At 45.2% G+C, this 14264-nt stretch overlaps 1 protein-coding gene across 1 annotated transcript in view; it reads left to right on the forward strand.

Moving 5' to 3' along the window:
- OSTF1 (osteoclast stimulating factor 1) overlaps window positions 1–14264 on the forward strand; it is a 221111-nt gene that overhangs the window by 115692 nt on the left and 91155 nt on the right. Inside the window, exon 2 of the mRNA XM_086961283.1 lies at window positions 11587–11633. Within this exon, the coding sequence (XP_086817409.1) occupies window positions 11587–11633 (47 nt within the window). The remainder of the gene's footprint in view (window positions 1–11586; window positions 11634–14264) is intronic.

A 14264-nucleotide genomic window follows, 5' to 3' on the forward strand; every position in this document is an offset into this window, starting at 1 on the left:
AGAAAACAAATGCGTCCCTTACCAGCTTAGCTTTCTGAGCCTTAAACAATGGTCTGTGAATTCCCTCAAGGGTCAATTCTGTCTCCATTTTTCTTAATATTCTACATGCAAGCCAAGTTACATCTGCGAAAGACTCGTTTTTTTTACTTGCATACCAGTAAAAATTGATCTGTGGGATCCCACAGGAATTTAACGGCATTATCTGAGAAATCTTTTCCCCAGAATTTGAATGCCGGCTTTCCTCGATCCAGTGGTTGAATATTCAGCAATTTCCTTAATTTTACGCCCCAAGTTGCAGATGCTTCTAACGTTTCAACATGCTCTATGTTGGGAAACCAACCTCTGTCCCCAGGTGATGGCACCCCCTTCCACGCCTGCCAATGTCCTCTGCAACCTTAATATGTATATCAATAGTAAACTGTTTTTTGAGACCAACCTGGCCAATGACATTTTCCTACAGTTTAAAACTCGGAAAACAAATCCCTTCATTGAGCCCCAGCAGTGTGTCCCAGTTGTGAACACTTTAGTTCTGTCATGGCTGGACTATGGTAACTCCTCCTACCTCGTGGCCCTTCAAAAAATACTCAGCCATCCAACATCTGTTCCAGAATGCTACTTTCCATTTGATCCTGGGGTCATCTTATCTGGATCATACTTCACCTTTCTTACTATCTCTAGAGTTGCTGCCCATCAGGAGTAGAGTGAGTTTCAAGACAATAATAATCACCCACAAAGCCGCATATCAGAACACACCAGGTGTTTTCGTTATTAAATTCAAACAGCAAATACCTGGCGGAATTCTTCTTTCAGCTCTTCAAGTACGACCTTTTTTACCGATGTGGGTAATATAGAGATATAAAACATTTCCAGGCATAGTCCACAAGTAACAATTTCTTTACAGACCCTTTTCACTCAGACCTCTGCCTCTTGGAATCAAGGAAAGAGTTAAATCGGATCTGTGTACATTTTACGTTATGCTATGTAATCCATTAGCGCTAAGAAGCATCAGCATAAATGCATTATATACTTAAAGTAACTTTCTGTCTTTGGGTGGTCACTTCTTCAAAGAATGAGTTGAAGAGTGATCTGCAGGCTGCGATTGAGAGTGTGATCACAAACTAGTGGGTTTGCAGGTTCCAAACCAGAATGGATTGAGATCTTCCTGCTCCCTCAAAAAATTCAAAGGTGGATATATCTGAAGAAGTTACTGTCATGGTCAGCCTGTGGATTGATGAAAAGATGTGTGCAGACTGCAGTTTGTTGGAAGGATGTAAGGCTTGCGGTTCAAAGGGTTCTCTTCTTTTTGGATCTAAACACTGACATTTCAGCAAGCACAAAAACTTTGAACATAATGCGGTGACCACCCCACTCCAGGTCATTTGAAACATTGTCTTCAGTCCTGAACTTTTAATCTACAAATCATTGACCTCAGTTGCGGTGGTATGTTATGCTGAATCAAAGGAAAATAAGATTACAACACCTGGAAGGCATTAGCCTATCAAACAAAAGTCTAGCACTGGAAACACTGTCCATGACCTGGAAGGGGATGGTCACTCAAATGGAGCATCAAATGTGATCTTGGGAATTGTGACCTCACTGCAACACACTGCTTGATGGAGAGTTTTGTACGGAATCAAAAGGTGTGCTCTACCTGGAGTAAGATACTAAAGCCCTACTGAAGAACGTGAAACAGAGTTCAGAAAGAACAAAGGCACTTTACACTGCTTCTTATTGATATGCTTACTCCAATTAGGCAATTGATTTCTTGAGGTACCAAACTTGAGTTGGGGTGACAGTTTCTCTGTGGGGAGGAGGTTTTAAGGTGGGATTGATTCAGTGTTCGTTAGGTGTTACCTCTTGTTGACCTTTTGAGTCTCTACTTCACCTTGGGAGTGAACGACAGAGAACTGCTTTCTTTTATCATGAAAAAAACATTTTTGGGGTTTACTGCTTCTTGTGCACCGATAGCATCAAACCGCACAGGAAATGTTTTTTTTTTTTACTTGTATTGACTGTCCAATGTGCTTTTTGCAAAGAGTTTACGAGAATAATGGCAGATGCCTTTGTATGTTGATGTGCTTTATTCCTAGTGTAGACTGTTCCTCCAGTGCTGACGTTCAGATTGGCCTTTTATGTCCTTTATTTCTTTTGTTATCTTGAAATATCTAGGGAAAGTGCAGTGTATACATTTTTTTTAATTGAAAATTGAAATCCAGAAAATTGCTGTAGCGCTTGCAATTTTAGCAAATTAACAATGGTTATCTGTTGTGATGACTGTTTTTTTATATTGTCATGGCTGTTTGCTCTATATTGTATTAACTTGTTGTAATATGTAATGGTGTGTGGCCTACAGCAACATAGTAACATTATTTTAAACTTAATCTCCCTCTTGTTAGTTGGGTTTTTGTTTCCTTATCTCAATTAGATTTATTTTTAAACCTTTATTTTTCAGTTTTGTAAAAAATTACAATTGAAAAATAGCCAGCATAAGCGTGCATGGTGAACAGTACAATACATTTATGATATCATGACATTGCAACCACAGCATACAAGTATGCTTGAGTCATCCGCTTTCCCCGAGAAACTCTGTGTACCCTGCAGGTCTGCCCCATACTACGTCCGCGGCACAATGAGATTGAGTACCTCGTCAGTGTGTCACCCTGCATTGCCATCAGTGCTATGACGGATGACGTTTCCAAATCTGGATCTGTGTGTGTGTCACATAGGGCTCGCCAGTCAGCTAGGTCGGCCTGCACCTTATTGTCTCGTCTGTTTAGTTTCATGTGAACCTTTTCCGCCAACGTCAATTCCGACACCTCTTTATACCACTGAATGATCTCAGGTGCCCTTTGTACCATCCAGATGATTGCAACCCTACGACTCGCTAGGACTAACACCAGCTGTAGGAATTTGTATGGAATCTTCCTGCCATTTGGTCGCTTAATATTACCTAATAGACAACATTGAGGGGAAAGGACTATGTTCAAATGCGTGAACAGTGTTATGTCGACTACCACTTGTCTCCAGAATTCCTGCAATAGTCGGCAATACAGGAAGTCAGGCCGATTGCTCCCCAGCGGGGCCAGCTATCTGGGTGAGTCAGGGTCATGTGGTGCATTCCTCTGGGGGTAAGTTAGGTCCTGTAAAAGGGAGTTGTAGTGTATCAACTTGAAGCGGGCATTGCAAGAGACTGTGTGAGTTAGTTCATTGACTTTCGTCCAGTCCCAGTCCCTCTTTCCTTTAAGAGAAAAAGAATGAGAGAAAAAAAGCAAGGCAAGTGAGAAAGAAAGGAAGAATGGAAGAAAAAAGTAAATAAAAAAAACGAGAGGGAATGAAAGATAGTGAGAGTAAATAACCAGGAAAGAAAGTAGGCAAGAGAAAGCTTGAATTTAAGAAAAAAAGAATGAAAGTAATGACAAAATGGAAAAAAGTAAAGTGAGAAGTAATGAAAGGAAAACGTAAACGAAGAAACAAGGAATGAAAGAAAAAGAAAAGCAAGAAGGAAAGAATGAGAAAAAAGAAAACAAAAAAGTAAAGAATGCAAGAAAAAAGGAAAGCAGGCAGGAACGAAGAAGGGTAAAAGTATGAAGGATGAAAGGAAAGCAAGAAAGGATAGAAAGAAAGTAGGAATGAAAAAAAGCAAGAAAAAAGAGGGAAAAAAGAAAACAAATGAAAAAACAGAACAAGAAGGCAAGAGACAAGGAAGGGAAGAAGAGAAGAAAACAAGGAAGCAAGAAAGAGGGAATGAAAGCAACAACAAGGAAAAAAGGAATGCAAGCAAAGATTGTGCTCCTTATGAAAGAGCAAAATGCAGTGACTCCAAGGCCAGTTATCCAGTGGCTGAAGTGGGCTGGCTCTCTGCCCCATGCTTTAGTGGGCGAAAGCAACAGTTGAATGACACGAAGAAAGCTGGGTGAAAGCCCCTTTAAGTATGTTGTACATATTTTTATTTATTAAAAAAAGCAAAGGTCTTGGCAAACGCCATTGCAAAAAATCATTAAACACACTAAAGGTGATTGATTAGTGGAATGCTTGCAATAAGACCGTTTATTGGCAATTGGTTAGGCAAGCATTCCAACCCATCCTGCCTACAATGCCACCTCAGTTTGGACCCAGCCATATGCAAATCATTCTGGATCCTGTGCCAATAGAAACAGTACAGCCCGACCTGCCACGCCAGGCCTTGAATCGGAACACAATTTGTTGTAGCTTGGTTCACGTGGTACAGGGAGTACAGGACCCACGTCTGGGCATCCCCATGCCATTTAGGGCAGTACATCCAACACACAAAAGGATTGAAGGTCTCCATATGCCACACAATTCTGGTTGCCGGACAGTCCCCTTGCACCGTTGCATCCAGGGCACAGGTCCTAAAAAAAGAAGTGGGGAGACGCTGAGGTCACGACAGGAAATGACGTCACGAAACGTGGCTTGCACTCAGTTGCAGTTTATAGTTATCGAGCTCCCGGTAAAATAATTGGTGGGATGCCGTCCACCCACGTGGCACACCGACTCGAGCCCTGGTTGCATCCTGCTCCTCTCACTGGTAGGGCAGGTGTACCAGGAGTTCGCACTAACGCGGATTGCCATACAGAGAACCCGACGATTACAGGGAAGGTTGCTTTGTCTTTTTGTTAGTGGATAGCACAGGCTTGCAACACTTGCTGCTGCCAGCATCAGCTACCATATCTCCTCACCGCTCCACCACTCCAGCCTGAAGCTGAACCGAATCTGTGAAGCTTCTCTGGCGACCAGAGTGGGTCGCAGAGCTCAAGAAAAGGTAACCATTACTTTTGCTGCCGAGCTCCACCAACGGATCATTTCAAATCTTAAAACACTGACATTTAAATACCAGATCTTGATTTACTAAAAACACATTAAATATTGTTATTCAATGATTACTTTACACAAATGAGTACGTGGACAATTAGATCGTCTAGAATCTAGGGGCCCGATGTAGGTAGGGCTTTACCGATCGGTATCGGCCGAAAATACCGATTTTTGGCCCTTACCGATCGGTAAACAGCCATCGAGATGTAGGGAACCAAAAACAGAACGAATCGGATAGAAAACCGATTCGGAATGTGTACCGAACGTGAAAGAATCCGATACGTACATACCGAAAATCGGATATGTAACGAATCGGAAAAACACCGATTCGGTTACAAAGACCGAATCGGTCCATGTACCGATTCGTTAGTGACACCGATTCGGAAAATCACCGATTCGGTCCCACTACCGATTCGTTAGTGACACCGAATCGGAAAATCACCGATTCGGTCCCACTACCGATTCGTTAGTGACACCGAATCGGAAAATCACCGATTCGGTCCCACTACCGATTCGTTAGTGACACCGATTCGGGAAATCACCGATTCGGTCCATGTACCGAATCGGAAAAAATACCGATTCGGACATGATCCGAATCGGAAAACATGCCGATTCGTATGAATCTCCGATCGGGAAATACCCCGATTCCGACAGTTGGGGAGATGTAGGGAGGCACAGAAACACCGAAATCGGCTCAAAATCGGTAGAATTCACTCGGTATTTACCATGGATTGCAATCAGGTGGTAACCAACTCCAACCCATATAAACAGTCCCAAAATGCATTGCAACTTGCAGGATGGCAGCTTTCTATGTCATTGCGAGGCGGCTACGGCTACAGCAGGAAGGACAGAGGGAATGGCTAAGAAATGAACAGGTCTACAGACAGAGGATAACCCTGTTCATGCTCACTGAGGCTGAGATCCTACAGAGATACAGGCTGGACTCTGACACCATACTTGAGCTCATCAGGGACCTTAAGCCATACTTGGACCACCACACCCCAAGGGCACACGCCATCCCTGCGCACGTCCAGGTGCTATGCAGCCTACACCTGGTAGCGTCTGGCAGCTATCAAAGTGGAGTAGCAGCAGCAGGAGGGGTGAGCCAGAGCAGCCTGTCAAGGTTCTTCCACATATTCCTTGACGCCATGATAGACAGGATGGACCAATACATCTCATTCCCTGCAACCCACGCAGAACTGCTACAAACCAAAGCGGACTTCTACCAGATGGCACACTTTCCCCAAGTCATCGGTTGCATAGATGGCACGCATATTCCGATTTGCCCACCAGCGGACACCGAATACATATACCGCAATCGGAAATCGACACACACCATCAACGTGCAGGTGATCTGCAATGCCAAGTGCACCATCACAGACCTGGTAGCAAAATTTCCAGGGAGTACCCATGACTCCTATATATTCCAACAGAGCGGCATATATGCACGGCTGATGGCTGGCGATTTTGGAGAAGGATACCTCCTAGGTGAGCCACATCATCAGACCCCCATAACACATAGTAGGTAGGTGTAATACATGTATGCATGTGTCTAATGTGACCCCTTTCTCTTCCAGGCGACAGTGCATATGCCCTCCGCTCATTCATACTCACCCCCTACCTCAACCCCTCCACACCCAGCCAAAGGAGGTATAACCGGGCCCACATACGCACCAGGAATGTTGTTGAACGGACCTTTGGCATCTGGAAAAGTAGATTCAGATGCCTGCACAAGAGTGGAGGTGCAAGGCAGTATACCCCCATCACCTGCTGCAAGATCATAGCTGTATGTGCAATGTTACACAACCTTGCGGTCAAGAAGGGCACTGAGGTGGAGTTGTCTGACTACGAGGACTATGACGACGACGAAGCTGTGCCACTGACACAGCCAGCTGGGGTGTGTACGCCATGTGATGGCAGATACAGACGTGAGGAGATCACTGAGAACTATTTCTGACTGAGTACAGATGCAAAGACAGCTAAATGTTGCTTGGAAAATAAAATTTTTAATAGTGATGCACCACAGTTACATCACTGAAGTGCATCAAAAAATGGAGTCTGTCAAAACAAATAAAGTCCAGGGTCCTGGTATGATCATCCCCCCTTGCCAGCCTATTTTTTGGCCCGCTTTCCAGACCCACTGGGGTGTCCCCCGGCCCCCTCCGAATGGCCTGCAGCATCAGCGGATCGCCTGGTGCTCCTCCTTGGCTCTGATGCAGCGCTGGCCGGGCTGCTGCGGCTGCTGCTGTCTCCAGCATCACCCAGGTCCAGGGCAGGATTGGAGGCGGCGTTTGAAATTAACATGGCCTCCATGGCCGTGGTGATCCTGGCCATCCCCCTGGTCAGCTCAGCCGTTTGCTGACTCTGCACCGACTCCTGATTTGCGCTTCGAATGCACAGCTGGGCGGTCGCCGCTGCAAGGCGGGCCATGGCCCGGTTGAGCACCCGGGCATCCCTCCTGCGCGCAACCTCATGCTCCTCCTGCCTGGCAGAGGAGTGGGTGATGGCAGTGGTCAGCCTGCCCAACCCTGCTGCCACCTCCTTGTTGCTGTCCACAACAGCCTGGAACCCCTTCACCAACTCCCCCATCTGCAGGTTGTGCTGCAGGAGCTGGCGTTGGCAGGCCATGGTGGATCTGGCCTGTTGGCGCTGGATTTTGACCATCTGGCCCTCCAGGCCCAGGAACACACTGCCCTCCCGTGCTGGTGCAGCAGTGGTGGTGGTGGTGGTGGTGGTGGTGGCACGGCGTCTGGCACTGCTGCCTCCGGCCTGCTGAGTGGGCTGGGGTGCCACTGGTGGTGGTGTGGTGCTGGCCGGTCCCGGAGCCCCTGCTCCCAGGACAGGTAGGACGGGTGGCAAGGCCACGGTTGTGGCAGGAGCTGTTGTCGGCGGAATGGTCTGCCTTGTTGGGGAGTTGTATGGTGAAAATTGCAAGGGGGGTGAGCTGGGCAGTACTGGGGAGTGCACTGCCTGGAAATCAATCACCAGGACTCCCTCCATTCCAAGCCCTGGGGTGTCTCCTTCCTCATCCTCTTCCTCCTCCTCCTGGCCAGGCTGGCTGGTGCTCGGCCCTGCCACTGCAGTATGTGATGTCGAAGCTCCCTCTGCTGCCACAGTGGTGCCGCCTGATGGTGCCCCTAGGTACAAAGAAGCATTTGTAAACTGAGTGCCGATGTATTACAGTCAGTACAATTATGGCATTCCACATGTCCTTGCATCTCCTTACACCGTGTCACACTGTTTCCTGTCTTGTGATTCTGCACTGACATATTTGGCTAACTTCTGCTGACTACATGTACCATGATGCTTGTCTCTTGTATGTTGGTGACAGTACAGTGCTGGTGTTTGCCTATGCATTGTGTCTAATGGGGAGGTGTCTGGTAGGGTGTGTCATGATGCGCATGCTTCTTACCTGTAGCTGTGGCCATCGCAGTGCTGTCCAGGGTCCCGATCCCTACAATGCTCTCCCTCTCGATGGTGCTGGAGACAATTTCCTCCAGCTCGGTGAGGGGTGGCGCCGGGTTCTTGCCTCCTCCGGTGAGTCCAGCCTGCCTTTGGAGGTCGGCCAGCTTCCTCTTGGTGAGGCTGCGGAGGTCATAGAACCTTTTCTTAAGTTCCTCAATGGACCTGGGGGTGACTCCAGCAGCATTGACCTTCTGGGCGATGTCTGCCCACAATCGCCTCTTGGTGCTGTCTGGCACGTTGAGGGACAGCTTGCCAAAGAGCTGCCGGTGCACCCTCACCACCTCCTCAACCAGCACCTGTAGTTCTGTGGTGGTGAATTTGGGCTTCCTCTTTTGGGAGGACTTCTGGCTTCCTGCCTGATCTGCCATATTCTCTTGCTCCAGCTCAGTCTGCAACCTCCTTCTCCCACTGCTGCTAACTGTGTGTTGGGCTCAGGCAGGCTTTCCAGAAACTTCTAGAAACTTCTTAATTGGCTGCACCTGCCAGGGTTGCCACTCCCTGTTTGGGTGGGGGAGGGGGAGCCACCTCATTGGCTGAATCGCCTATTGCCGAGTCTGCTTTTACCGATTCGGTAAAATCCGAATCGGTAAAATCCGAATCGGTATTATCCGATTCGGTAAAAGCCGAATCGGGTCATGCAATGCATTCCTATGGGCTTTTTCGCCATGGGTCTATGATTGGCGATTCGGTTTTTACCGAATCGGCTTTTACCGATTCGGTATTCGCCGAATCGGAAATATCCGATTCGGTGGTAGCCGATTCGGTTTTTTCCGAATCGTTGTTGGCCGATTCGGTAATTTCCGATTCGGACCGAGCTGAATCGGAACGTACCGAATCTCATTACCGATGCCGACCGAATCGGTTTTCAGTCGGTATTTTTTTCCTACATCTCGTTTTCCGATTTCAGAATACCGATTCGGCCCGCCTCGGTATTTTGAAATCGGAAAATCCCGTTTACCTACATCGGGCCCTAGATGTGTTATGGCAAGATTGACAAATATTTAACTTTTTGTCACTTTTTTAGTATTGTGAAGACATTATTAATTTGATAAAAACATGAATGCTGAAGCGTGCTCAGTGATAAATCGAATTTAAATTTTGCACACAATTCCGGTATTATACGGAACTGCCAGGCACAAATCTTTCGGATAATCTCAATCAGATGTGGTTAAGAGTGGAAGGGGCAGGCTAATTGTGCCCAGGCTTACTTGCCAGGGATTTATATTAGCAAACCTCATGCCAACCAGCGCAGAAAATCAATACATTGTTTTTAACAAGGTAAACCTGGAAACTCAATGAGGACACCATGAAAACAGTTTCGAGGTCACTTTTTTTTTAACAATTGTGCACGAGTAAAAAAAAGTTACTCATGGAACATCAGGCTAACGTTGTAGCATGTTGTGGATAGTACTAAATCCGTTCCTGTACTTGATGTGTTCTGTGCTGGGAAATTAAGATTAATCATATCCCCCAGGGAGCTTGAAATTTGAATCCGAAAGCACTTGAGTGATGAGTGATTGATTGATTGAAAGTAATTTGGATAGATTGTATTATATCTTGACATCCCACCCGCAATACTCCTGTCTCCTAGCCTCACTTGCTCTATACTTTTTCATAGTCCGCGCTTCAGGTTCTGTTTTCACTGTCTACCTTACACTTAGTCTGTTTGTGGCATTAAAGCTTCAGATGCCCTGTCTGGTGACACTTAAGAGACTCCTTCTTTCAACCGGAACATCACGGGTGTTGAAACTTGAAAGCAATTCTTTCATGAGAGATTTTCTAACGGTCATATTTTAACAGATCTGCAGTGCTCTAAATCATTATGAAACGTTTCACATAAACGTAGTAGTTTGTTTTTTATTTGTACATTGCGGTTTTGCCGCTCCTGTTGTACTTTATTTTTGGGTAGTATTTTGATGTACCTTCTAGAGGGGAATATTTTCCAGTGTTGGAGAACTTGACTTGATTTATCTTTGAAGGTTGTGTAACAGGCACGTATGGCTAATCCACGCAGGCCTCTACTACGCTGCTCGGACAACAAATGCGTCTGAACAACGCATTCCTTTACATCCCACCAGGGATAGCAAGCACTATATAAATGCAAACCTTTCCCCTCTTCTATCCCTCCACTATACTTCTCAATCCAAATAACTGACTACCATATTCACCACTTGAATTACTCTCATATTATACTATAAAAATTCACCACTAATCCTTTATGGGTTCCAGAGTAGCATGCTACTCGCCGGAAACGCTCTTCGACGCCCCGTCAGGGGTAGTAAGCGCTATATAAATGCAATTAGAATTATCCATGCATGTCTTTACAATGCAATTTCGTAGTAAAGTCATGATTGGTGTAGGGAAGTATGGTAAAGTTCACACCACAGCGTCTCCGCCCTGAGCCCTAACCCTGGCCCCTGCCCTATAATTAACCCAACTCCGAGCCCTAAAATCTAACCCCACCCCTAAAACCTTAAACTACCTCCCTTCCCTGAGCTCTAAAACCCTGGACCCTGCCCTATAAACAACCCGACCTCCCTGAGCCCTACAAACTACCCCCATACCTAATACTACCTCCACACCTAAAACTACCTCCACCCCCTTGCCCTGAGCCCTAAAACAATGATCCCCAGCCCTATAAACCAACCCAACCCCCCACCTCAAGCCCTAAAAACGACCCCATCCCTAAAACCTAAACCTACCTCGACCCCCTACCCTCCCTTGCCCTGAGCCCTAAAACCCAACCCCCTGCCCTATAAACCGCCCGACCTCCCCTCGAGCCCCAAAAACTGCCCCCACCCCTAAAACTACCCTCGAGACTTGGACCCACTTAACAGTCCGCGTCCTCTCCTGATCCTTCCTCTTCCTGTGCTCACCCAGGAACGACTCTAGACCGCGCACTGCCTTAACCAAGCATATGCATGGTTAAGTCATGCGTGGTTGTGATTGCGGGGAAATGGCACACTTGGCTCTGCCCGCATTGTAAAGGCTGTTTTCCATCTTTGTAAAGGCTGTTTTCCATCTTTGAACTCTGCACACAAGCACATGAAAAAACACATAGGCAAATATATTTTTCTGTAAGACTCAATACAGCAATGAGTGATCTACAAAAGAAGGTTGTTGTCTGTATGGTTCAAGCTCTAGGTAATTAAATCTTTTGGTACTGTTACTAGCCCAGACTGGGTTGCTTTTTTGGGGGGGTCAGTTCGCCATAAGAAATCCTGGTGTGCAAAGCAAATTAAGCTGCAAATCTTCTTTTGTTGACAGTCTCATTTCATGTTTGTGTTTCAGGTCAGGTCAAAGTTTTTCGAGCCCTGTATACATTTGAACCAAGAACAGTAAGTTACAATTTCCATATTTTCTTTCTTTCTGTGTTTCCAATGCTTTTAGAGTGCCAATCTGTGCGTTACCAAATCCTATTAGTTGGAAGTGCTTGACTGGTCACAGCAGGATATTATGCACAATAACTATTGCGTCTTATTACTCATTGAATGATTCCTGGTATTCAATCACAGCTCAGTGTCTCAATCCTCGCTCATGCTTACGATATTCATTTGACAGATTTAACTTTCTCTCTAAAATGCACTTGTGAAATGCTATTTAAACCCCTTAATATTGCCTCTGATTTAAGATCTGTTACTTCAGCAAGACAATAAAGACCAGCCATACTAAGGGCCTTAATACGAGTTTGGCGATCTTCCACAGTCCCTGCACCCAACCTCCTGCCACGCATGCAGATTAATATCTTGCTTTCATTTAAAAAAAATTAGAAATTCCACAAAAGAACTAAACATTAAAGTGACGTTCTAGTTTGGAATTCTAATAATATGTTGCTTCACATTACACAAAACCTTAGGAACTTAGTAATGCAATGAAAAAAAACAAAGGTTAAAGAGATATAATTGGTAGGTGAAAATGTCAGTTGAACCGTATTCACTAGTTATAACTGTCAATTCACTGTAGCTCGAGCCCTAGTAGTGCACTGCTAAATACCTCAGATATTACATCACTTACGGCATGTTGTATGACATCATTGATAACATCACTGCATCATCTGAGATAGCAACATTGATGACATTCACTAGTTATAACTGTCAATTCACTATAGACCGAGGGCTAGTAGTGCACTACTAAATACCTCCGATATTACATCACTTACGGCATGTTGTATGACATCATTGATAACATCACTGCATCATCTGAGATAGCAACATTGATGACAACATTGTGCATAGCGAGGGACAGTTATATTTAATTTAGGGCATCACTTATAGTTACTTAAGAGCACTATAACTGCTACATTTGACTGTTTTTGTTAGTTAAAAATAGTATGTTTTAACTGACATTTTAAATTAACTAAAATGTCCCTTTAGCTTATCTTAATTTATTTCGAACACATGCCTTTCAGCACTCTGCCTTCTTCAGTGCTCATTAGCAGGGCACCCAATATAGCACACATTTAAATACACTCAAGATGATTTCGTTGAGGAAGCACAGAGTCACGGCTAACAACAAATGACTAACAAAGTTCTTGGTCCAGATACAAATATCACTGATTGCCGTAACCGCGTGTGCTTTAACTGTTTCAAGCCTTATGGTAAGTATTTTGTATTTCATTTATTTTTGAAGTTCTTCCAGGTTCCAAACTTTGGTGGACAATGCTTGTCTTGAGGGTTAGGGAGCAGCTGTGCTGATTCCTGCTACCTTTGTGATGAGCCAGGGTGAAGCACTGTGCCTCACTTGTTATTGCAGTTTTGTAGGTGTTTATATTGCTGACAATCAACTTGCTACATCTCCTTCAGATGTGTTTGAACTGGAACCAGACAGAACAACCATTGGTATAGCCAAGATGTCTCGCCATTGGGACCTTATAAGTGTTTAGTTATCCAGCACAATATCCATGGTGCAACCACATCAACTGTTGCATGGCTAAACACTTATAAGGTCCCAAAGGCGAAACCAATTGGCTATGCCAATGCTTGTTTATCTCTTTGCCACTTCTTTGCAAAAATTACTTTTGTGACCATTATTGTGCCATATATTTGTATTTACCCCGAACAAAGTCATTTTACAAAAAATATTCATCACAGAAAACAGCTAATGATCTTCTGCACGACTAGCCGTGCATAGAAAACCGAAAATTGCTGAAAAAATATGCATGCCTTTGCTATTGCGCACAGAAAAACTCAGCAAAATGTACAATACAATGAAAGATTCTGCATACATTTTCCAGCTTGAGTTTTTGGCTGGGTTCAAGTAAGTGACGTTCATCTCGCAAAGCGTGTCAATTAGTGTAGGAGGGCATGTGTTCATGCGTAAAGGCAAGAATAAACAGGGATGCCCGAGAAACAAACCTAATTGAGAGAATAGTGAACTTTGAAAGTCTGTGGCAATGAAAACAAGCGGTTTGCACTTTTCAAGCACTCGTGCTTGTTGCGGCATCCACCTTGCGGGAGCAAGCTGCAGCGCTCCGGGGCCATCTGTTTGCTCCCACTAGTGCTTGAAAAGTGAAGACTGATTCCTAAAGGCCCTCTCCTAGTGCAGCACATGCGTGCTGCCTAGGCGAGACCTAAAAATACATTTTTGTTTTCTTGTCCTGTGTAGGGGGTAGAGAGAGTAAGGTAGGTAGACTATCAGCTAGGAGTCCTGATCCATTAGCAGTGGCAGCTCCTATGGGGCCGTGGTTGGTGAGGCGGATGGGGAAGAGGGAGGAAGTGGGGGGGGGGTAAAAAATGGAAATTGCACCTACCTGGCCGATGTCACCGTCTCTTGGGCATGTTCTCCATCCAGGCTGTAATGCAGCCTAGGTGAACATGCAAAGTGGGCATGACGATTTGGCATGTGCACATACCACTCATCCCCCTGCTGGCTGACAGCCCAGCCCATTAACCACAACTGTGCCAGTCCTGTAAAAATAAAATGATAACAACGTTATATTATCATTTTATTTTTCATGTGGCGCAACACTC

The sequence above is a fragment of the Lissotriton vulgaris genome, chromosome 3_1 (assembly GCF_964263255.1).
Source record: "Lissotriton vulgaris chromosome 3_1, aLisVul1.2, whole genome shotgun sequence".
In the NCBI taxonomy this organism is placed as follows: Eukaryota; Metazoa; Chordata; class Amphibia; order Caudata; family Salamandridae; genus Lissotriton; species Lissotriton vulgaris.